We start from the raw sequence: 24,008 nt of genomic DNA on the forward strand, positions 1-24,008 counted from the left end.
AAGAAGATCCATGGTATGCCTACATTCATTGCTACGGGCCTTGAATGTAAGGGTCAGGAAGTCATGTTCCGTAGAACCTTGGCTGCATTTGGAGTACTGCATGCAGTTCTGATCGTCCCATTGCAGAACTGATATGGAGGCTTTGGAGAAGGTGCAGAGGAGTTTTACCAGAATGCAGCCTGGATTAGATGTCGGAACATTGCTAGGGTGATGGTAGAAGCAGATAGGATAGTGGCATTAAAGAGGGTTTTAGATTGGCGCATGGAAGTGCAGGGAATAGAGAGATATGGCAGATGATAACAGCTAACTAAACATCATGTTTGGCACAAACATAATGAGCCCAAGGGCCCATTCCTGTGCTGTACTGTTCTTTGTACTATGTTCTGTCTGTCTTTAACCAATTTGAGTCATTTGAGTCCCTGCATGTGATGTATAAAGTGGTTGAGAGTATTGTATACTGCAAATTCCCTGATATACCGCTTCCCTATCTACTGCAAGGCCCTGATAGCATTCTGGCTGTAGAGCTTAACTGCTGAGTTATGTAAAAAGTGCAAATAAGAAAACATACTTATCCTTGTCTTATCCTTCCCATTTTTGCTGCAACTTAAAACTTATTCACCTCGAACATTTCCCAGGTCTAATGAAAAGTCACCAGCTGAAAGGTTAACACTGCTTCTCTCTCCATAGAAGCTTCCTGACCAGCTGAGTGCTTCCAACAGGTTCTGTTTTCCTCCATGGAAAATCAGCTGACTCCACCAGCGACTCTAACTCCTGCCACTATTGTCACAGACAAGTCCCCATTTTGCTGCTTCATTTCTAATCTGCCAAAATCCCATCTGGTAGCTATGCTTTACGGCTCAGCCAATGAGGATGCCTCCAAGTTGTGCTTATGCATTGCAGATTGCAACTCAAAGTCTTTTTGTGGCTTTGCTCTTCTCAGCCCTTCCTCCATTGGGCAATCACCAGCGAGGTACTAGTTCACCAGCTGAAGGTGGTCAGATAGTGGTTTCCTTGAATATGTTGGACCTGTTGCCATGCCAATTTCGAGAATTCCCTGAGGCATTCCTGCCGGTCATTATACTTTCAACTCTTGTGGGTCGAGGCAGCATGTGAGTCAAACATATCAAGGAATGTGAAGTCCAACTTTTCATTTTCTACTGATAGTTATTCATTGAATACAATATAACTAGTCCTAATATTTTAACAGTTTATAGGAATGCTTCCATTCGAAATAACCATGCCTATTTATAATGATCTTTTAATGTTACAGTACAAGGTATTAAATGAGAAATATTTAAATTTATTTAATGAATTTTTAGATTTAATTGTGCTTTTTCTAAGCTGTTCTCATTTGTTCTTTTACTTTACTATAAATGGAGTTGAGGTAATGCTGTGTCATAGTTGTCGTTTTCCAGTTCCTAAACGAGAGACATTGCCCACCCTCTGATTACAACTGAGGGAAGTGTTAAAGGAGGCAGGGCGTTACACTCCCTGCTGAAAACTCTGATCAGTTGAGGCTCTCGGCTGCTGACTTAATTCTCTGTGAACCGTACCTCAAGGAGACCTCAACACAAGACTCGGATAATCAATAAGTCTGCCATACTTCTAGATATTTCTTATTTCTTTTGAGACTCATGAAAGCTTTTCTTACTTTTGAACAGCTCCGTTGATTGTTTCTTCGGTCTGACAATGGCCAAACAAGGACCTGTCAAGAAAACTCCAAACATTGAACTGTTTATTAAGGTAAAGAGCTGATAGACTGTTTTCCCACTAAATTCAAAATCTTTCTTTATTCCTTGAATCAAAAATGGTATTACTTGTCTTTACTTCATGCATTTAATTTATATTTTGTTATAATTTTAATTACTCAAATGATATTGTTTGTTTATTTATTGTTTTTTTTACTCTCTGAATTATGTTACTTTAGAATGATGTATAAACAATATATATATTTAAAAGATTCTGCAGTAATAATAATTTTAAAAACTGCCTCAATATATATTTTCTGTCTGCCAAGCTTTAGCTTTCATTCACATTCTGCATAGAGAAGGAACCCAACAACAACTGACACATTTCTGATAGTACTCATGATCAGTAACTGTTCTGAACATTATTATGAAGTAACATGAAGTCGATGGGTTCAGTTGGAGTATAATCTGATTGCATTTCCCTATATTTTCCTGTTAACACAAAAGTGTTAAAGGCAGGATGGACGCTGGTAAAAATAGTTGAAAACTGAAACTAATGGCCGGCGAGGGTGGAGACTGGACTAATTCTGTGAACCAAGCCTTGAGCCTAAATCTTAATAAACAATAGAAAACTCATTCCCTCCAACATGAATAAATTAGCTGAGCTAGGATTTCCCTTTTTCCCTTTCCTTTTCTAGATTGAGTGGTCATCGACCACACCCTGCTTTTCCCGAATGTTCCTTACCAGCTTGCTGATGTTTGGAGAGAATAGCTTTTTATATCCAGGGTGTACTTGAATCGATTGGATTTTTGATACTAGTATTGATCTTCTATCTCGGCAAATAATAGAATTTCTATAAAAGCATCACAGCTCAGGCTATTGCTTTAAATTAATTACATCACTTATGCCATTGCAAGATGTTAAGTGAATACTGAAAGTTGTAGCTCCTTCATACTACATAAAGAATTTTAGCAATCTATAAGTAATTGTATTGAGGGTTTCAGATAAAGCTCATATGTAAGAATCTGAACTAATGTGCTCTGAGATCAAATTGGTGTCTTTTCATTCAGGCACGATTCACAAGATCTCACACTTTTGCCAGGTAACAATAATATCAACAATTCAACTATTCTATTTTATCTTTATTTCATCGTCATGTTTATCTAATAGTGATTATAATATGATTGTGCTTAATGTAATGTTTTAAAGTGAGAAATGTAAAATGACTGTGATGACGCTGGATCTAAGACTGACAGAGTGTGTTCACGGTAAACTGGAAATCGGCTCATGAATTAAGTGAGAATGGGGCCCTGAGAAAAGTTCATATAAAAACGTGCAGTGACACAGAACCAATTTATTATGCTCACCTGCCAAATTTACAACAGCCTTGACCAGAAGTGGACATAACGTTTTTGTGAATGATAAAGAAAGAGAACAAAAGAGAGCAAAAAGATCTACAAAAAGGAATATGATTAATTGCATTAAAAAGAATATATTAATGAGAAATGTGGATCTCTTAAAAACAGATAATAATGATATTGGAAATAAAAATACAAACACATAACATATAAAACAGTAACAACCAGAGCAGAAAATGATTTGAATGCTTATTGATCACTTTACAACAGTATTCACAATTGAGGAAATGTAATGTCATTGCATACAGAAGACATGTCAGAGGGTAAAGAGCCTATTTCTGTTTCTATGTTCCCATATTCTTAGATTCATTTTTGCCCATTGTCCAAAATTTCTTATTCTGTTGTTAGTGAATTAAATTACAAAGCATCTTTTAATTTATACCGAGTGCAAGGTTGGACACTTCACTGTGTACACAGTGAGGGTGAGCAGCACTTTCTGCGAAAACAATAGGATATTCTGCCATGATATCTAATCATCAAATGCAATTTTAATGTATCCTCAGAGTGCTGACAGTGCAAGGAGCTTAATCATGAACGTTGCTGGGTGCATGCCTTCCCATATATTGAGAAGCCATGAGTGGACTTTATCAGCCTTTTCCTGATGGTGAAGTTTGGCAGATTCCCTATGACACATATCTTATCTAAAGAGCCAGATGTGAAACTTCAAGAGCTTGTTTTTTCCGATATATATTTTCATTCAAATGAAAAAAAAACATTAATTGGTGCATTCAAACCAATTGAAAATAATTGTCCCTATATTTAGAAAAAACGTGTAAAATACCTGGCCGGTGGTTTTGTTAAAGGGATGGACTTGATGTTATTAAATCAGTTAAATTACCAGAAATAATTTCTACCCTTCTTTGATTGGAATAATTACTAGATTATTTTTATTTTAGTGCATTGGTAATGAAAATCAGGCCAAGCACTCTAAACAGTTAGAAATGAAATTTTAAAGTATTTTGTATTTTGGGGAGTAACATGCATTATGACTTCTGGCGTGATCCTCTGAAGTGATATAATTATTTAACCATTTTTATATTTTCGAGATTCAAAAAAATGTAACAATTTAAAGAACTTAAGAACAGACCCTTCAGTCTGAAGAAGGGTCTCGACCCGAAACGTCACCCATTCCTTCTCTCCAGAGATGCTGCCTGTTCCGCGGAGTTACTCCAGTATTTTGTGTCTAACTTCGGTTTAAACCAGCATCTGCAGTTCCTTCTTACACATTTAAAGAGCTTACTGTTTAAAAAACAATAATATTTCAGAGGATAGCAAATGTAATCTTGTATGATGAACATTTTATAATCACAAAGATTGCATGCTATTTAATGTCAATTGTCTGTGAAACACTTTAGGACATATGATGGTGTGAAAAATGACAATTCATCCTCCCTTTCATTTGAACAGTTGGTGACTACTAAGGAAATTGGGCTGTTCCTGATGTTGTACAATCATCACCGCTTTTTCGAACAGAATATAGAACAGTACAGAACAAAAACAGGCCCTTCAGGCCCACAATGTCTGTGCCAAACATGATGCCAAGACCATCACTTATCTACCTGCACATAACCTATATCCCTCCATTCCCTGCATATGCCTATCCAAAAGTATTTTAAATGCCACTAATGTATATGCTTCACCACCACCCCAACAGCAAGTTCCAGGCACTCATTGCCCTGTTTAAAACCTGCCTCGCACATCTCCATTAAACTTTGCCCTTCTCGCCTTCAAGCTAATACCCCCTAATCCAGGCATCATTCTGGTAAACCTCTTCTGCATCCTCTCCAAAGCCTCCGCGTCCTTCCTGTAATGGGGCAACCAGAACTGCACATAATACTCCAAATGTGGTTTAACCAAAGTCCTACAAAGCTACATCATGACTCCCTGACTCTTATGCTCAATGCCTTGTCCGGGGGATGTCGACTAACCATATACTTTCTTTACCTCAGTGAATGGAATATTATTTACAACTTTGATTTACTCTGTTGAATTATACTCTGGACTACTTTACTGAGAGCATGATTTTCATCTTTTTCTTTTTCCCCTTCTCCTAGGCTAGTTTTGATGGAGAGAACATTGGAAACTGTCCCTTTTGCCAGCGTTTGTTCATGGTTCTGTGGCTGAAAGGGGTTGAATTTAATGTTACAACAGTGGATATGAAAAAGTAAGTGTAAGGTCGAAGGAATTTAGATTGAGAGAAACTTTCTGCACAGAAGACGGCTATGCGATCCATTATGGGTATGATAGTACACAATGAACTTCAAATTAATCTCAAACAAAGACACAAAATGCTGGAGTAATTCAGCGGGTCTTCTTCCATCTGAAGAAGGGTCCTCTTCTGAAATGTCACCCTACCAGAACATTCTATGATCAGGTGAATTGTCATTGCATGGAATTAAGGCCAGCACTTAACATCTGTCTATCAGTGGCTCTTGAGTTAATTTAAGGCATTTGTGGACTGAACTTGACTTTTTTGATGTATTCATGATTATAAACTATGAATTATCATCACAGTTAAGGCGTGTAGGAAAAAAACTGCAGATGCTGGTATAAATCGAAGGTAGACAAAAAATGCTGGAGTAACTCAGCGGGTCAGGCAGCATCTCTGGAGAGAAAGAATGGGTAACATTTTGGGTCGAGACCCTTCTTCAGTCTGGGTCTTGACCCGAAACGTCACCCAATGCATCTCTCCAGAGATACTGCCTGACCCACTGAGTTACTCCCACATTTTTTGTCTATCACAGTTAAGGCCAACTTTAGAACAGTTCTGACAGTTGTATGTTACAGCAACACAATTTTAACCTATAATGAACAATGTTAATTGAAGCTGACTTGAAGCATTAACTCTGTTTCTCGTTCTACAGATCTATTTCCGGCAATTTCGGTTTTGAGTCACATTGTTAGTTTTAGGGTGTCTACAGCTGACCGCTGCCTGGGCTGCCTGGAAGAGAACGTAAAATTGGATATTAAAATATAATGTCAGCTCTCTTACTTGGCTTCCCAGGACAGTTAGCACTTCATGGACCCATAATTGTTCAGAAAATACAGCATGGCATTTTGAAATTTGGCATCCCAGACTAGGCAGCATCATTAGCCAATGCCAGTTGCCAACGGTGAATGGGGATAATTTCTGTATATGGGATATATTAATAATAATAATAATAATGCATTACATTTATATAGCGCTTTTCTAACACTCAAAGACGCTTTACAAGGTTTACTAAAACATAAAAGAAAATAAATAGATCAATGAGTAAACAAAGAGAAAAGGAAAAAGAAGGTGAGGTAACGGTCAGTGATTGAAGGCAGTGCTGAACAGATGAGACTTCAGTGATGTTTTGAATGTGGTGAGTGAGGAGGAGTCTCTGACGGTTTGGGGTAGTGAGTTCCAGAGGGTGGGAGCAGCGATGGAGAAAGCCCTGTCCCCCCAGGATCTGAGTTTGGTCCGGATGGGGGGGGGGACAGGAGGTTAGCAGCAGCAGAGCGGAGGGTACGGGTGGGAGTGTGTCTGTGGAGGAGGTCAGTCAGGTAGGATGGGGCCAGGTTATGGAGGGCTTTGTATGTCATGAGGAAGATTTTGTACTGGATTCTCTGGGGGATGGGGAGCCAGTGGAGCTTGTAAAGGACGGGGGTGATATGGTCACGGATCGGGGAGTGGGTGAGTAGACGGGCAGCGGAGTTCTGGATGTGTTGGAGTTTGTTGATGATTTTTGAGGGTGAACCATAGAGGAGGCTGTTGCAGTAGTCCAGACGGGAGGTGATGAAGGCGTGGATGAGGGTTTCAGCAGCTGTGGAGGAGAGGGATGGACGGAGACGGGCGATGTTTTTGAGGTGGAGAAGGCTGTCTTGGTAATGTGTTTGATGTGTTTGTCGAAGGAGAGGGTTTGATCAAGGATGATTCCAAGATTCCGGATGTGAGGTGAGGTGGATACTGGGAAACCATCAATATTGAGGGTGAAGTTGTGGGTGGATTTGGTGAGGGTTTTTGGTCCAATGATGATGATTTCAGATTTGTCGCAATTGAGTTTGAGAAAATTGAATTGAAGCCAAGATTTTATTTCAGTGATGCAGTTTGTCAGGGTAGAGTGCGTAGTGGTGGAGATTGACTTGGTGGAGACGAGGAGCTGGATATCATCGGCATAGCAGTGGAACTTGAGACCATGACGGCGGATTAATTGACCAATGGGGAACAGGTACAGGATGAAGAGGAGGGGGCCAAGAACTGAACCTTGGGGGACACCTTGGGGGAGGGGAGCGGTGGGGGATTTGCAGTTATTAATGGAGATGAACTGGTGCCTGTCGGAGAGGTATGATTTGATCCAGCATAGGGCTGTGCCGGTGATATTGCATTCTTATTTACACTCCATATTGGAGTCACATATTTCCATCAACTCACAGTTGCTTTACTTCTCGCAGGAGACCGAAAGAATTGCTCCACCTCGCTCCGGGCACCAACCCACCATTCCTTATTTTCAATGGGGAATTAAAAACTGATTTCATCAAGATTGAAGAGTTTCTTGAAGAGACGCTGGCTCCACCCAGGTATAAAATACAGATCATAATATAAATGCAGCTACAATTTTTTTAAAAAAGTATTTGCTTCAACACATTGAGCTTCCTGCGAAAATTACCAGTACATTTGCCAATGGGAAATCTGGAAGACCACTAAATCCTTTTGACGGGATTACAAAAATGGGACTCATGTAGAAGTAATTTAAATGGGCAGTTGGACTCAGTGAGCTGAAGGCTCTGTTTACATGTTGCGTCATCTATGAATCTATTTATTCACAAAATGCTGGAGTAACTCAGCAGGTCAGGCAGCATCTCGGGAGAGAAGGAATGGGTGACGTTTCGGGTCGAGACCCTTCTTCAGACTGGGTCTCGACCCGAAACGTCACCCATTCCTTCTCTCCCGAGATGTTGCCTGACCTGCTGAGTTACTCCAGCATTTTGTGAATAAATACCTTCGATTTGTACCAGCATCTGCAGTTATTTTCTTATACTATCTATGAATCTATGATGATAAAGCATAAGAATGTAAATGGGGTGCAGTAAAGTTCCAATAATCCACCATCTGACTGTTTGGAAATCAAAGAGTTCAGTCTTGCTCACCTATTCCCACACGCTCTTTAACACCAATTCCAACACTCTTGTAAAGAAAGATTTGACTATAGTAAACCCTCGTTATAATAGACCCTAGAGGGGATGTGGTGTCCGTTATTGCCAATTGTCCACTGTAACCAACTAAGGGGTTATTATTGTATAAATAATAGAAAAAAACAATTACAGTTGCTCGATAATGTATAAAATAAAACAAAATGCTGGAATAACTCAGCTGGTCAGGCAGCATCTCTGGAGAACATGGATAGATGATGTCTTGGGTCAAGATCCTTTGTCAGGCTCTCTGTCTGGAACTGGACCTGTAATACAGAGATTCCCGCGGCAGAAAGCTCCCAGGACGCACCGCGGAACCGAACGAAGACGGACTCGGCGGCCGCTGTGAACAACCCATTGGGCCGCTGAGAACAATAATGGATTCGCTGGGCGCTGTGAACAAAGACAGACCCAGTGGGTCACTGGCGGCCACATGCGACAGCAGGCCCGGTTCACCACAGCAAAGAAAGACCCAGTGACTGTTGCCTGCGGGGGAAGCTCAGAACCCTCCAAGCTCAACCACGAAGACCAGTGAGTTGAGGAGGAGGGTGTCACTGACGATGACGGCTGTGAGGAGTGGGCCGGCAGGAGAGGATTCGGGGTATTGCCTTCAGCACATTGGTCGGCTGCAGGAGATGCCCCCAGGACAAAGAGGCAGTCGGGCGAGGAGAGGGACATCGGTTCACCAGCCGAGCTGGTTGAGGGCAATGGAGGAGGCCCTGCAGCAGCCTGGGGCTTACCTGGGCTTACCTGGATTGGATGCACTCCATTACATCCAGCAGCTGGACCGGATTGTGAACTTTGGGCTTTTCATATTTGTAACTGGTGCCAAAATATGACGACGTACATGTGTGAGCTACGCAAAAAGAATTTCACTGTGCAGTGTATACATGACAATAAACTACCATTGAACTATTGAACTATTGGCAACCCAGCTCCTTTGCTCCATTTATTTTCTACAGAAACCCACCGTTTCTTATACTCTCTTACAACTTACTGGGGCATTATTTCCCGCACTCTCTTTAAAGTTACCAGGTTCACTGACAAATACATTATTCGATTAATTTATTAATCAATATACAGAGGTCCCTTCTAGTCTCCGAGCTTATGGACGATGCAAAGCTGGGTGGCAGTGTGAACTGTGAGGAGGATGCTATGAGGCTGCAGGGTGACATGGATAGGTTGGGTGAGTGGGCAGATGCATGCCAGATGCAGTATAATGTGGATAAATGTGAGGTTATCCACTTTGGTGGCAAGAATGGGAAGGCAGATTATTATCTGAATGATATCAGATTAGGAAAAGGGGAGCTGCAATGAGACCTGGGTGTGTTTGTACATCAGTCACTGAAAGTAAGCATGCAGGTACAGCAGGCAGTGAAGAAAGCTAATGGTGTAGCGACCATAGAGGATGGTCCAGGTAGTCGAACCCTCGGATTGGCCAGCGAGGTCACGTGGGAACGCGACCATGGGGATTGGTCCAGGAAACGACATCGCTGATTGGCCAGCGATGTCAGGTGCGCGTTTGGCGCCCGTTTTAGCCAGTTCGGCGAAGTCTTCAAGGAAGACAGTAAGTTTATATTGGTTGTCCTGTAACTTGTTGTTTTGACTCTGTATTCGTGTATTGCGGCTGCAATAAACTTCGTCTACAACTAGCAAGTTTCGGACTCGCCATATTGGTGACCCCGAACGTGATCTGGACGATCACCAACTGAACAGGAATCAACGCCTCGTTGACGATGACCGAGCAGGGCGCACCGGAGTCAAGCGCGGGAGGCGTGCATCTTCCGTTATTTTGGACGTACGCACCGCAAGCTTGGTTTATCCACGCCGAGGCTCAATTCCACATAAAGAAGGTGTCGGACGATGCAACGAAGTACTTCTACCTCGTCAGCGCTCTATCGCCGGACACAACCAAGCGCATGATGCGGTTTATCATAACTTCACCTGCGGAAGACAAATATGAAACCATGAAGAAGGCATTACTGCGAACCTTCGGGTTAAATAAGCATGGTGGTGCGGCAAAACTTCTGCACCTACCGGATCTTGGAGACCAACTGCCTTCCGTCCGCATGGCCGAAATGATGGTGCTAGCCGGTGAGCACACGGATTGCCCGATGTTTGAACAGGCATTCCGCGAGAAACTTCCCGAGGATGTCCGACTGCTGCTTACGGATTGTTCTTTTAAGGACCCCGAAGCATATGCAGCTAAAGCGGACGCGCTCATAGCGGGAAAAAACAAGGCAGGGGATTCCATCAACAAAGTCTCGACATCGGTGACCACGCCACAGCGACGGCAAGATGGCGCCACGTCTCCCGCCAATTCTCCGAAAGCCCGCCAAAAAGATCCGCACAAGCGCGGCTGGTGCTACTATCACCTACGATGGGGTAACGAATCCCGCAACTGTCGTTTGCCTTGTACCTTCGCGGGAAATGCCTCGGCCGATCGTACATAGGGGCAGTTACGATTGGCCAGAACCGGCGCCTCTATGTCCATGATCGATTCACGGACACAGAATTTTTGGTAGACACCGGAGCCATCGTCAGCATAGTACCGCCGACCGACCTCGAAACCAGATCGGGTAAGACAGGTCCCACCCTCATCGCGGTTAATGGCAGCCCTATTCGCACTTTCGGCACACGGAAGATGTCCCTTGCGTTAGGCCTCCGCACGTACGAATGGCCATTCATCATAGCCGACGTCAAACAAGCGATCCTGGGCGCAGATTTTCTCTGGGCTTTTTCACTGGTTCCTGATGTCCGCGGTAACGACCTCCGACCCGCTGCTGAAGACGAGCACGTCGCTCCGGCAATCGCCTCCTCGCCCAGCCCTACTGTCCAGGCCGTCGTCGCGGCCCCCGACTCGTATGCTGCGATTCTGGCAGAGTTCCCAGAGCTGCTCGTCCAACGTTTTGACGCACCTTCAGCTAAGCACGGTGTGGTCCATCACATCCGCACCGAAGGCCCTCCCGTTTTCGCTCGGGCCAGGAGACTACCGCCAGACAAACTGGTGGTGGCACGGGCGGAGTTCAGGAAGATGGAGGAAATGGGAATTGTTCGTCAGTCTGACAGCCCGTGGGCCTCGCCGTTACACATGGTCTCCAAGGCATCTGGGGGGTGGAGGCCATGTGGCGATTATCGGCGTCTCAATGCTGTCACCACGGCTGATCGCTACCCCATACCGCACCTACAGGACTTTTCATCTGGACTGGAAGGAGCGGTAGTGTTTTCCAAAATCGATTTGGTGCGAGGATACCATCAGATTCCGGTGCGACCGGAGGACATACAAAAAACTGCAACTATTACTCCGTTCGGGTTGTTTGAATGGTTGCGTATGCCTTTCGGTTTAAAGAACGCGGCACAGGCTTTCCAGCGACTGATGGACCGCGTGGGCAGGGGTTTACCCTTTGTGTTTATTTATTTAGACGACATCCTGGTAGCCAGCCCCTCAGTGCAAGAGCACCAGGCCCATTTGCGGACCGTGTTCCAGCGGCTCCAAGACCACGGGCTCATTATTCAACCCTCCAAATGTCAATTCGGCCAGCCTGCTCTCGATTTTCTAGGACATAGAATTACCCCTGCCGGCGCTGTCCCTTTGCCAGAGAAGGTGGAGGCTATCCGGGCTTTCCCCAGGCCTACCACAGTAAAAGGGCTGCAGGAGTTCGTTGGCATGGTTAATTTCTACCATAGATTCGTTCCGGCAGCGGCGCGAGTCCTGCGCCCGCTTTTCCAATGCCTTGCAGGTAATCCGGTAGAGTTGTTGTGGTCCCCGGCCGCAGAGTCGGCTTTTACGGCAGCTAAGGCAGCCTTGGCAGACGCCACCATGCTGGTCCATCCGAGCCCCTCCGCCCCCACGGCCCTGACGGTTGACGCCTCTGACGTGGCGGTGGGTGGAGTTCTGGAGCAGCAGGTTGGTGGCCGTTGGCAGCCTTTAGCGTTTTTCAGCCGGCAACTAAATTCGGCCGAGCTGAAATATAGCGCATTTGACCGAGAGCTTCTAGCTCTCCATTTAGCTGTCCGTCATTTCAGGTATTTCCTCGAGGGCCGCCCATTTGTGGCATTTACGGACCACAAGCCATTAACATTTGCTTTTTTGAAATTGTCTGACCCATGGTCGGCCCGCCAGCAGCGGCACCTGACTGCTATCTCAGAATTTACCACAGATGTCCGTCATATCGCGGGTAAGCTGAATGCCGTTGCTGACGCCCTGTCTAGACCTGCTTTTCCCCCTATTTCGGCGGTGGACTGCGAAGTGGATCCCCAGGAGCTTGCGGAGGCACAGCTCCTGGCGGATACCGTTTCGACGTACCAGTCCACCACTTCGGGATTGAAGTTGGCCCAGGTAGCTTGTGGGTCGGAGGGCACGAAAGTCTGGTGCGATGTTTCTCTTCCTCGCCCCAGGCCGGTAGTACCGCCCTCCCTTCAGCGCCGGGTTTTCGATGCCATTCATGGGCTGGCGCACCCGTCCATCCGCTCCACCTCTGCCTTGGTGGCAGCGAGGTTTGTCTGGCATGTGGCATGTTTGTAATGAGTGGAGTCGTACACACGTCAAAATGCAACACACATTTATTAAAGTCCACTTAGAGTATTAATCTGCAAGACATCACAGTGACTAACAGCTACTCCAACTGCCCTATGTAAACAAGCTCTTGGTAATATATATCGCATATTAGGTGGAGCAACTACTAACAAGCGCTACAATTGGTTAGTAGGAAATAACCAATCTACAATGTTGGCCTTCATTGCGAGAGGATTTGAGTTTAGGAGCAAGGCGGTCCTACTGCAGTTGTACAGGGCCCTGGTGAGACTGCACCTGGAGTATTGTGTGCAATTATAGTCTCCTAATTTGAGGAAGGACATTATTGCTATTGAGGGAGTGCAGCGTAGGTTCACCAGGTTAATTCCCGGGATGGCGGGACTGACAAATGATGAAAGAATGGGTCGACTGGGCTTGTATTCACTGGAATTTAGAAGGATGAGAGGGGATCTTATAAAAACATATAAAATTCTTAAAGGATTGGACAGGCTAGATGCAGGAAAAATGCTCCCGATGTTGGGGGAGTCCAGAACCAGGGGTCACAGTTTAAGAATAAGGAGTAGGCCATTTAGGACTGAGATGAGGGAAACCTTTTTCACCCAGAGAGTTGTGAATCTGTGGAATTCTCTGCCACAGAAGGCAGTGGAGGCCAATTCACTGGATGTTTTCAAGAGAGCGTTAGATAAAGCTCTTTGGGCTAAAGGAATCAAGGGATATGGGTAAAAAGCAGGAACAGGGTACTGATTTTAGATGGCCAGCCATGATCATATTGAATGGCGGTGCTGGTTCGAAGGGCCGAATAGCTTACACCTGCACCTATTTTTCTATGTTTCTATGTTTCTAGTGAGGGTGCAACACTGAGCCTCCTTTCAGGAAACGAGATAGGGAAGAGGAAAGAGGTAGTGATTAATATAACAAGCTCCTTCCCACCAATTCTTTTAGTTAACACCCCCCCTTTTCTCCTCCCTCTCTTTCCCTGTGCCCCACCCTAGTGTGCACCTATTTCTCCTCCTATCCCGACCCCATATCCTCCTCTTTTCCTTCCATAAAAACGTCAGATCTCCCCCCAAAATGTCCACTATTCCTTTGCCTCCACAGATGCTGCTTGACCGCCAATTTCCACCAGCAGTTTGATTTTTGCATTGAATTGTTAACGATGGACTATCCTCTTCCATCAGGTACCCACATCTCACGCCTCGCCAGCCAGAATCATATGCCGCTGGCAGTGATGTCTTCGCTAAATTTTCAGCATACATCAAGAACACAAGTAAAGCTGCCAATGAAAGTAAGATGCACTGTCAAAATGAATGAAATCGAAACTTCGAGTTGTGCCACGAAGAATAGTTGCAACAGACTGAATGCAAATTACGCCAATTCTTGAAGGGTTAATAAATTGAAAACAATTTTTTTAAATTTTAGCTTTAATAACATTGGGGGATGCTAAATGCTGTGGGAACACACAGGCAATTCTTGCTAATTGGCACGTATTCCGAATATTCACTATCCGACTCTAGTTTGAATGTAGTGGATCTTAATACAACACAAACATACTCGTAATAAAGCACTTCACATTACAACGGCAACACGGTTTCCCGAAACCAATCATTAATTCAGCATTATATGTCGATCCTTGAACTGACAGTCAATACACAAAACAACATTTCGTGCCACCAACTCTTTATTTAACTCATAGCCGATCAAATGAATCTATCATTGCCCTGTCCATTCTTAGTTGATAGATCAGTTTACCATCCTTCTTACAGACAATCAGAAAGCGTGAAGTAATAACTTTAATACAGAAACTGTGAATCACAATTATAACAATTACATTCTCTTGTTTTCATACGCAATTTTTAGTCATGAAAAGCAATCAAACTGCCATCTGTGCGTAAATGTTTCTCATGTTCATCTTTGCATTTTTTTTGACAAAACAATAAGGGATAACATTTGTGATAAACTGATAATTACTCATCAGATTTGTGTTTATATTTGAATGAAGTGTAAATTGTTTTATAAACCAAACAAACCTCTCCAAACAATGCAGAAGGGAAGACCATGCAATTCAGTAACCCAACAAGCACACATGGACAAAAGTCTCTACTGTGCAAAAGAAAAAATTATGTTTATACAAGCATTAACACCCTAAAATTTCCCAATTTTATATCGTCCTTACTCCTTATAGCTTTGGAGGATCATTAGCCTAATCAAAGGATACATATTAATATATGCGGTGCATACAATATCGAATACATGTCATTCACAGGCAGTCGACTAAGTTATTTACCTTCAACATAGTATCATTCGAAATCTGGCATGTTGGATAATCTGACATATACATATGTATCGGGTTGTGTTAGATTAATGAGAATTGACAGTACAAATTGCTCTGCTCTTCAATAAGATTAGAACTGATCTGATTGCAGCTCCATCCATCCAGCCACTCACTCTGATCCCACAACCACATTTGGTTAATTAAAAGTATAAGTATACAGTGAAGTAAAAAAAAAGAAATTTGCTAAACTGATACTTTTAATGAACGTTTGTACTCCGTTCAAATAATTGGGGACATCACTTATCAATCAGCCACGGATGACTGCAAATTACCTTCAGCCTCTCAGCAATGCCTGTTCCCAAGTTGTCACTGGATGCAGGAGGTCTGATGTGTAAGCAGCAAACCTCCAGCACTTTCCTCCTTACTGTATTGCAGTGGGCAGACACAGGTGTCAAAGACAATGGTGTCTATTCCCTGCAGAACCATTGCCCACAGTTAAAGCACACACTGTTTTTTAAAATCTTGACTCAAACAACTGCAGAGGGTTTTCCAGCACACCCTCACATGGCTAACTATGCCTTTCTTGGCTCTTTGTAGAATTTGAGAATGCTTTGCTGAAGGAGCTGAAAAGATTGGACAACTACCTGAAAGAACCCCTTCCTGATGAAATTGATGCCAATAGTACAGAGACGGTTGTTAGCTCCATGAGGAAATACCTAGATGGAAACAAATTCACGTTGGCAGACTGCAACCTGTTACCCAAGCTTCATATCATCAAGGTAACATTTCAAATATCATTCTTAAATGAACCAAAGTAAGTTATGTTTTTTTCTATATTGTACAAATGGAATTAGAGAAGAGAGCAGTTTCAATTTAATGTGAAATGCAAATATCCATTTATTTGGTTTTGGAATCAATTTTTTTAAAGAGCCAGTCAATGGAATTTTATTAGTAATTTCTTTTCAAAACATAAGAGCAATCATTCTACTTGTTTACAAAAGTTTTGATCCTGAAAATATGCGAGACTCTGTCTGCCAAAACATGCATGTGCTGTGATCTTCCTGGTCTCAATGTGCCGAAGCAAGACAGACATGGAACCAGCTCCATACGCACACCTATTGTGCCTGGCATGGCTTGCACTGATATACTGTAGATAGGATGGCTGCCAAGATTATCCAAAATGAATAACCTTTTCTTCTCCCCATGAAAAGTCATACATGGACCAATAGTCATAGAATCATAGAAGCACTTCGACCAAACTTGCCCATGCCAACCAAGATGACCCATCTACATTAGTCCTACCTGCCTGCATTTAGACCATATCCCTCTAAACCTTTCCTCTCCATGTAATTGTTCAAATGATTTTTAAATGGTATTATACATCCTGCCTCAACTACCTCCTCTGGCTGCTCACTCCACCACCCTCTCCGTGATAAAGTTGCCCCATGTTCCTATAATTTTTTTTACCCTCTCATGTTAAACCTATGTCATCTGGTTCTTGATTCCCCCATACTGTGTATTTACCATTTCTACTCCCCTCATTACACAACTTCATACGATCACCCCTCATCCTCTTGTGTTCCAACTAATAAAGTTGTAGACTGCCCAACTCAGGTCCTCAAATCTTGGCAACTTTCTTGTAATTCTTCTCTGCTGCCTCTCCTGTTTACCAACATCTTCCTATAGCAGGACGACCAAAACTTAACACAATGCTCCAAATGCGGCCTCATCCAACATCTTGTACAACTGTAACATAACATCCCAATTTTTTATACACAATACCCTCACTGATGAAGGCCAATGTACCAAGAGCCTTCTTGACCACTGTATCTACCTGTAACACCACTTTCAAGAATCGAAGTGCCTGCACTCTTCAATCTCTGTGTCATTCCATTTACTGTGAAGGTCTTGCCCTGGTTTGACTTTCCAAATTGCAACATCTCACATTTACCTGCATGAAACTACATTCAGCATTCCTCAGCCCATTTGCCCAACTGATCAAGATCCTGCTATAATTTTTAATAATCATCTTTGCTATATATGATACCACCCATTTTAGTGTAATCTGCAAATTTACTAATCATACTTTCTATATTCTTATTGAAATTGTTGATATAAACCACAAACGGCCCAGTTCCAATCCCTGAGGCACTCCACTAGTTACAGGCCTCCAATCCTAAAAACAACCTTCCACCATCAGCCTCTATTTCCTTCCATATAGCCAATTCGCTATCCAGTCGGCTCGCTCTCCCTAAATCCCATACGATCTAACGTTACAGAACAGCCTACTATGCAGAACCTTATCAAATGCCTTGCTGAAGTCCCTATAGACAACGCCTATGACTTTGCCTTCATCAACCATTTTGGTTACTTCTGCATTTTTTACTTCTGGGGCTGCTGGGATAGTGGGATAGTGTATCCATAACTATTTTTAACTTAATTTTTAACTTAATAGCGCAGTGGTCAAGCGGTACCAAAAGGCTTGCCCAAGGACACTTCAGTCACTTGCTCACCCAATTTCCTAAGAGTATATCAAGTTTTGCCCTCTCCTGTGTAGGCCCCTCTGCATATTGCACGAGGAAGGAGCCAGCGCTGCCGTCGCAGCTGCGGCTTGCCTGCAGTCCGTCTGTCTTTTGTGTTTTTTGTTGTTTTTGTCTGAATTGTAGTTTTAATATGGTGTAGTGTTTGTATGTTATGTTTGGGGGGGGGGGGTGGGGAGGGAACGGGAACTGTAAAATTCTCTCTCCCGAACGGAGACGCAACCTTTGTTTCTGTGTCGTGTCTCCGTTCCCGTTGTGGCCTACCACCGGCCATGCACCTGGGACCACCTGGGGCTCTGGTTCGCAGAGCCCGCGGCCCAGACTCACCACCTGTGGTGCTAGCTGCCTGCGGATGGTGCGGGAGCGGCTGCGATTCGTCTCCGGAGGCTCCGGCGCGGGCCGCGTGGATGTCGGAAGCCCGCAGGCCCCTGGGTGGGGGCCGACATCGGGAGCTCCGGCAGCGGCAGAGGCAGCATGTTCGCCCGCCCCGAATCGCGGGGCTTGGGTCGGCCCGCCGCGGACCTTTCACCGTCCGGCGCGGCCTGGAATAGGCCGTGGACCTTTCACCGTCCAGCGGGGGCTTCAATATCGGGAGCCCCGACCGCCCCGACGTGGCAACTCCAACAGCCTGACCGCGGGAGAAGACGGCAGGGAAGAGAAAAAGACATTTTGGCCTTCCATCACAGTGAGGAGGGACTGGAGGAGACTCACTGTGATGGATGTTTCTTTTTGTTTGGTGTTAGTTGTGATTGTATGTGTTATTGCATTTTTATTGATTATTCTTATTGGTCTTATTGTTCAACTGCGGGTAATGTTTCATTTCACTACACATTTATGTGTATGTGACAAATAAACGACTATTGACTATTGACTATTGAAACTTTGCTGAACATATTTTACAAATTCCACACTGTCTAAGCCCTGAGCACTATGACAGTCCAAGTCATTATTGGGAAAGTTAAAATCCCCTACTATAATAAGCTTATTAATCTTGCAGCTGCCTGCAATCTCCTGTCATATTTCTAATTCCCATTGATCATTTGGTGGCCTGTATTAAACTCCCAACAAGGTGATCATTCCCTTTGCATTTCTCAGTCCCACTGAATGAACCATTAGTAATGTCATCTCGGACTATTGCCGCGACATTCTGCTTAATCAATAAAGCAACACCCCATTTTCTTTTATTTTATCTCTCCTGTAGCACCTGTACCCTGGAATATTAAGCTGCCAGTCCTGTCCCTCTCTTAGCTAAACACCATAAAGGCTACAACATCTCAGTCGCATGTACTTGTGCACACCCTGAGTTCATCCATCTTACTCGTCAGGTCTTTCACATTAAAATAAATGTAATTCAGTTCAATAGTCCTTCCTTGCTTCCTGTCATGCTCCTGCCTATTCTGTCCACTGAGCTTTCTTTCATCACCTCCCATACTCACTTCCAGCCTCTCACCTGCTTCAAACCAGCATTGCCACCCACCTCCCAATCAATCTAGCTTCAACCCACCCGTGCATCACTAGCAAACATGCCTGCCAGAATATTGGTTCCACTCCTTCTACAGGTTACCTCTGCCACAGAAGGGATCCCAATGGTCCAAAAATATGAATCCCTGTCCCCTGCATCAACTCCTCAGTCACACACTCATCTGTCCTATCTTCCTGTTCCTAAACTCACTCGCATGTGGCACCGGGAGTAATCTCGAGATCACTATCCTGGAGGTCGTGCTTTTTAACCTTTTGCCTAACTGCCTAAATTCATTTTGCAGAAGCTGGTCCCTTTTCCCACCCATGTCATTAGTGCCAAGATGCACAACAACTTGAAATAACAAGTGGCTGATATTGTTGGCATTAATGAATTGTCATCAGGGAGATCCTTGAGCTACTATAATTGCAGGAAAAAACTGGATACTCTGAGGCTCTTCTGCCTGGAGGGGTTAGAGTGCTTAGAGAGCTTATAAGTGTTTGTTTCATGGTCACCTGTTATCTATCTATGGGATGTTCTTCATGCCTAATTTATGAATTTCCTAAAGCACACTATAAAGCCCAAACTTCAACAAGCATTGTGGCATTGTCAGCCAAGAGGGTCACAGAATTCTGAATTCCCACTCAGAGCTGGAAGAATGGAGCCCATAGCAGGTTAGTGTGAAGAAGGCGAGTCAATGTGGAAGGCCTCCAACAATCCCAGAATAAAGACCACAGGCAAACTGGGAAACAGAATGTTCCACTGCTTCCACTGGGCACATGGTCCTCTGTCTCCTAGAGGAAGCCTCCCTACTCACAAATTAAGCATTACTCCTACACTATAGCCAAGCATCATACAGAGATAGACTTTCTTGTCTCTCCGATTTTTCAAGATATTGACCGCTTCATCATGTGGTATGATAATTAATGTGGTAACTCAGCATGTGGGAAGATCAACTTGTAGTTAAGTGCCCTGGCATAACTACATTGGCCCTGGTTGGCCTATGTGTTTAGTTAAATGTGTTGCTGGGTAGCCATATTTTCAATTTACAAACTGATTGGATTACAAACATTTTGCATAAATTGTACTGACATGTATTTGCTTCCTTCAATGCTAAACTAACAATGGCTGTGTCTGGTCTCCTCTGCAGGTGGCTGCCAAGAAATACCGTAATTTTGAGATTCCTAAGGAAATGTCTGCACTCTGGCGTTATCTGAAATATGCGAATGAACGGAATGAGTTCATGCATACCTGCCCATCCAATGAAGAGATTGAAAGGGCATACGCTGACATTGCCAAAGAAATACAATGAAGATAACTGACTCACCTCATACTGCAGAGTCCCATTATATGGAATTATCCAATTCTATTCCTCAAACAGAGAACTGGCGTGGAAATCTGTTTCACTTCCATGTGTTCACAATGCAATTCTAGCAAGACGCTTGTTAAATGAGGTTTTGTTACTCTGTGATATCAGTACTTAATCTATCCTGATTCAATTGATATGGTCCATCTAATCATAAAATTACTCTTTGGGAGAACATGGTAGATTCCCTTTGTTACAGATCAAAATATCACAAAAAAAAAAAAAAAAAAAAACGGATAGTAATTAACAAAGAGCTTGTAATCTCCCTCTGTCGGTGTACATAAAAGTGTACTTGCCCTTAAAAATTGTTTATTTTCCTATAATTAGACGTTTTGGTCATAAAACTACATAGATCCACTTTATCATGGGTAAAATCCAATTTTACTGTACATTGCAATGTAGCACTGATCAGAAAAATACATACTGAACTCATCTAGCTGACTATAACAAATTGCTGGAGGAACTTTGCGGGTCAGGCAGCCCTGGGTTGGGACTACAGTTGTCAGGATGTCGTCCGTCCATTTTTGCTCAATATCCCAGCATCTGCACTCTTATGTATCCCTCTTAATAGGAGCTAATAATTCATTCAAAGTACATTAAAACAATCTTATTCTCTGCTAATTTGGGGCAAAGTTGAGCTCCATTAATTTATTGGAATTAATGCTTTTTTTACTGGGAGAGAGAGCTGAGCCTGTCTTACTCACTATCCAACTGTCCTATGTGTTGGCGAAAGCTGTGCCACAATCATTTTTTCTTATTCACAGAATGTGGATGTAACGGCCAATGCCAGCATTAATTGTCCATCCTTAATTGCCCCTCAACTGAGAGGTAGTTAAGAACCTCTGAATTGGTCTGGAGTTACATTCAGAACTGACCATATGAGGACACCAAATGTTCTCTCCGAGGGATACAAATGAATCAGATCTGAGTCCAACTATTACCTACCAGCCCCTGTCTCTACCCTCACCCCTCATCTTCCCGCCCCAACTGATCACATTTGCCATATATTATTTTTTTCCACCGATCAACTACCAATCTCTATGTTTATACATCCTGCTGCTCCTCCCCCACTGGGCTCCATCCCCCATCACCCACCTTGTTGGTTTCACCTCTCTACCTCTCTGTCCACCCACCCCCTCACTTCCTTACACTGACTACCTTCCCTCTACTGCAAGGTCTTGACTCAAAACATCAACCATTCTATTCCCTACACTATTACTGCTTGACCTGTGAAATCTTCCAACAGTTTATTTTTTGCTAGGTTTTATTAGCAGTTGAATTCTACACTTACCATCATAATGAATAAGTATATTTTGAATTCCATACTTTAGTTTAAAAAATGGACATGAAATTAATTTACCCAGTTTCTATGGCATGATTTAAACTCATGACAACGGATCAAGTGTCCAGAATTCACTCCTAATCGAGTAACTTGAAGCCTATGTACACAAAACTATCACTGCATTTTTGCTTGTTACTGGTAGCTTCAAAATCATACTTAAATAACAGGCATGAACTGAAGACAACTGAATACACAATGAAATAACATATTCGAAAATTTCAGTGTAGTTCCTTCACAGTGTCAGTCTCATACACTGACATTTCAATTTGCGTACTCAAAAATAATGACACAAGTTGGAAAGAGCATCAGTTGTGACAAACTGGGCTTGCAATATCTCTTCACTGATCTAACATGGCAATACATCTTTGCCTACCCTTTACTTCCTCAGTAAGCATTCTAATGTCTGATCAAGGCACATTGCCAACTATGCACTTCAGAATGTTGCCCAGGAGCAACAGAGGGTTATCTTGAAATATTCTCCCCCTATGATACGGCCATATAATGAAACGTGAGTCTGGTTTTCTTATCCTTCTATCTCCAAACAGTGCTCCGTGTGTGAGATGGTCAGACCATAACTGAATAATAAGTGGGGATATAGAGAGTGTCAGCCTTGGTCTCTCGTGCCTGTCCCAGCCATCCAAACCCTCATGCTGGACTAACAGTATTCCAACAAACAAGATCAAAGGAACACAAAACAGTAAATCCAATGGAAGCCTCAAATTTGGAAGACTTAAAGTTTGCATTTTCAACTTGCTTTTGACATTCACAGTATTTCAGAATGTGTTTCTGTGATCTCAAACACAAGGCTGAGTCGATAGTAATGTTGTGAATACAACAAAAATAAATTTGCTTTGGGTTGATACATTGTCAGATGATGCTGAAATAAGATGCATGTCTACAGACCAGAAATTGACGAGTATTGCTATTTTCATATTTTATTAAGAAATCATAAATAAATAATATTTTAACAAATATGTGAATATATGAAAATTCACCCCACTTTTGTGTGCATGTCCATTAACATATCACAGAAAATATATTGTTTAACGCAAGTCATTGTTTTCTTGTTTTCTTTCAATGTCATCTGATAAATGTATATGCTTTAGGTGTGCCTTTTTGTATGCTAGTTCATCTTATGCCCATTTATAGCTTGACTTTCTTTTGAAGTAAATATTTCCTAATTTCATTTAAGTGGCACTTATGTGTTTTTAGTTAATATTCAAGCATTAATTGTGTGAAAGTGAGTGTGCAACGGAGAATGAGAAGGAATGGGTGTGTGGAAAATTTTGCTAACCAGATTAAGGAGCATTGATACAAATTTTTCACATTAGTAACAACTTCCCAGTAATAATTCAGCTGGAATATGGTAGAAGTATCGGACCGTAGGTAAAGCAACAAATTCTTGATAAATATTTTTCTATCCTTTTGCAATTCCTTTTGCTGACTCAGCAACTACAATGCAATGACTTGTGACAATGGTACCTCAACTCTATGATGGAGCAAAGGATTGTGTAGCCAGAGACCTTTATTTATGTCCTTTGCCCCTTCAGAGTTGAGATACCATATCCACAAGTCGTTGCATTATAGTTACTTTGTTTTAACACCTTTCATCCCAGTAGAAATTTTAAAGTTTCATCTCCTAATTCTGAGTTATATTGTAAACTGTACCCCAGGGAGAGAACATTGTGAGCCAGTCACACTCAAAATAGAATACCAGTTAATGTTCAGAAACTAAATATAGACCTTTATTACCACTCAGAATATATTTCATGAACATATTATTTATCCTGGAAGATGATGGAGCATTCTGCAGTGGAGTCAAACAAACAAGTCACTCGAATAAAACTGTGCATTCTGTTTCATAAAGAGCAACAGACTGATTTCTATACAAAAGTATGATTTATTGACAATGCGTTATCAATACTTAATTTCAAAAGTATTTACACATCCTCTGGGCTGCCGCCTCTCATTGTATAAGGACAACTTTGCTGGAACAGGAACTTTATTGAGAGATTAACTCTGATGCAATGTAGAACTGATGATTTTGCAGTTGGATGCATAGGTGAAAGTATTGTCAGGCAGTAACACAGTACTTCCAAAAGCAAGCTGATGAAAAAAACAAAGAACACCATAATCATCCTTGCTTACAATTGTGCATTTCGGTAAAAACTAAAACAGGTGAAATGTATTCAGTCCCTTAAATTTTAAACCATCATCACTTAAAAATATAAACT

At 42.7% G+C, this 24,008-nt stretch overlaps 1 protein-coding gene across 1 annotated transcript; it reads left to right on the forward strand.

Moving 5' to 3' along the window:
• Window positions 1-1,469: 1,469 nt before the first annotated feature.
• Window positions 1,470-22,906, forward strand: LOC144600557 (chloride intracellular channel protein 2-like). Its single transcript, XM_078412271.1, has 6 exons — window positions 1,470-1,743; window positions 5,162-5,271; window positions 7,524-7,649; window positions 13,974-14,080; window positions 15,665-15,846; window positions 20,217-22,906. The coding sequence occupies exons 1-6, from the start codon at window positions 1,690-1,692 to the stop codon at window positions 20,376-20,378; spliced, it is 741 nt and encodes a 246-aa protein (XP_078268397.1). The 5' UTR covers window positions 1,470-1,689; the 3' UTR covers window positions 20,379-22,906.
• The last annotated feature ends 1,102 nt before the right edge of the window (window positions 22,907-24,008 follow it).

Source organism: Rhinoraja longicauda, chromosome 15, assembly GCF_053455715.1.
Source record: "Rhinoraja longicauda isolate Sanriku21f chromosome 15, sRhiLon1.1, whole genome shotgun sequence".
In the NCBI taxonomy this organism is placed as follows: Eukaryota; Metazoa; Chordata; class Chondrichthyes; order Rajiformes; family Arhynchobatidae; genus Rhinoraja; species Rhinoraja longicauda.

What these genes read in the sequence shown, in the direction of transcription:
- LOC144600557 (XM_078412271.1), top strand. Translation starts at nt 1,690, where the DNA reads ATGGCCAAACAAGGACCTGTCAAGAAAACTCCAAACATTGAACTGTTT. An exon ending in ACATTGAACTGTTTATTAAG is followed by an intron (nt 1,744 to 5,161) that starts GTAAAGAGCTGA and finishes CCCTTCTCCTAG; the next exon opens with GCTAGTTTTGATGGAGAGAA. An exon ending in GAGACGCTGGCTCCACCCAG is followed by an intron (nt 7,650 to 13,973) that starts GTATAAAATACA and finishes CTCTTCCATCAG; the next exon opens with GTACCCACATCTCACGCCTC.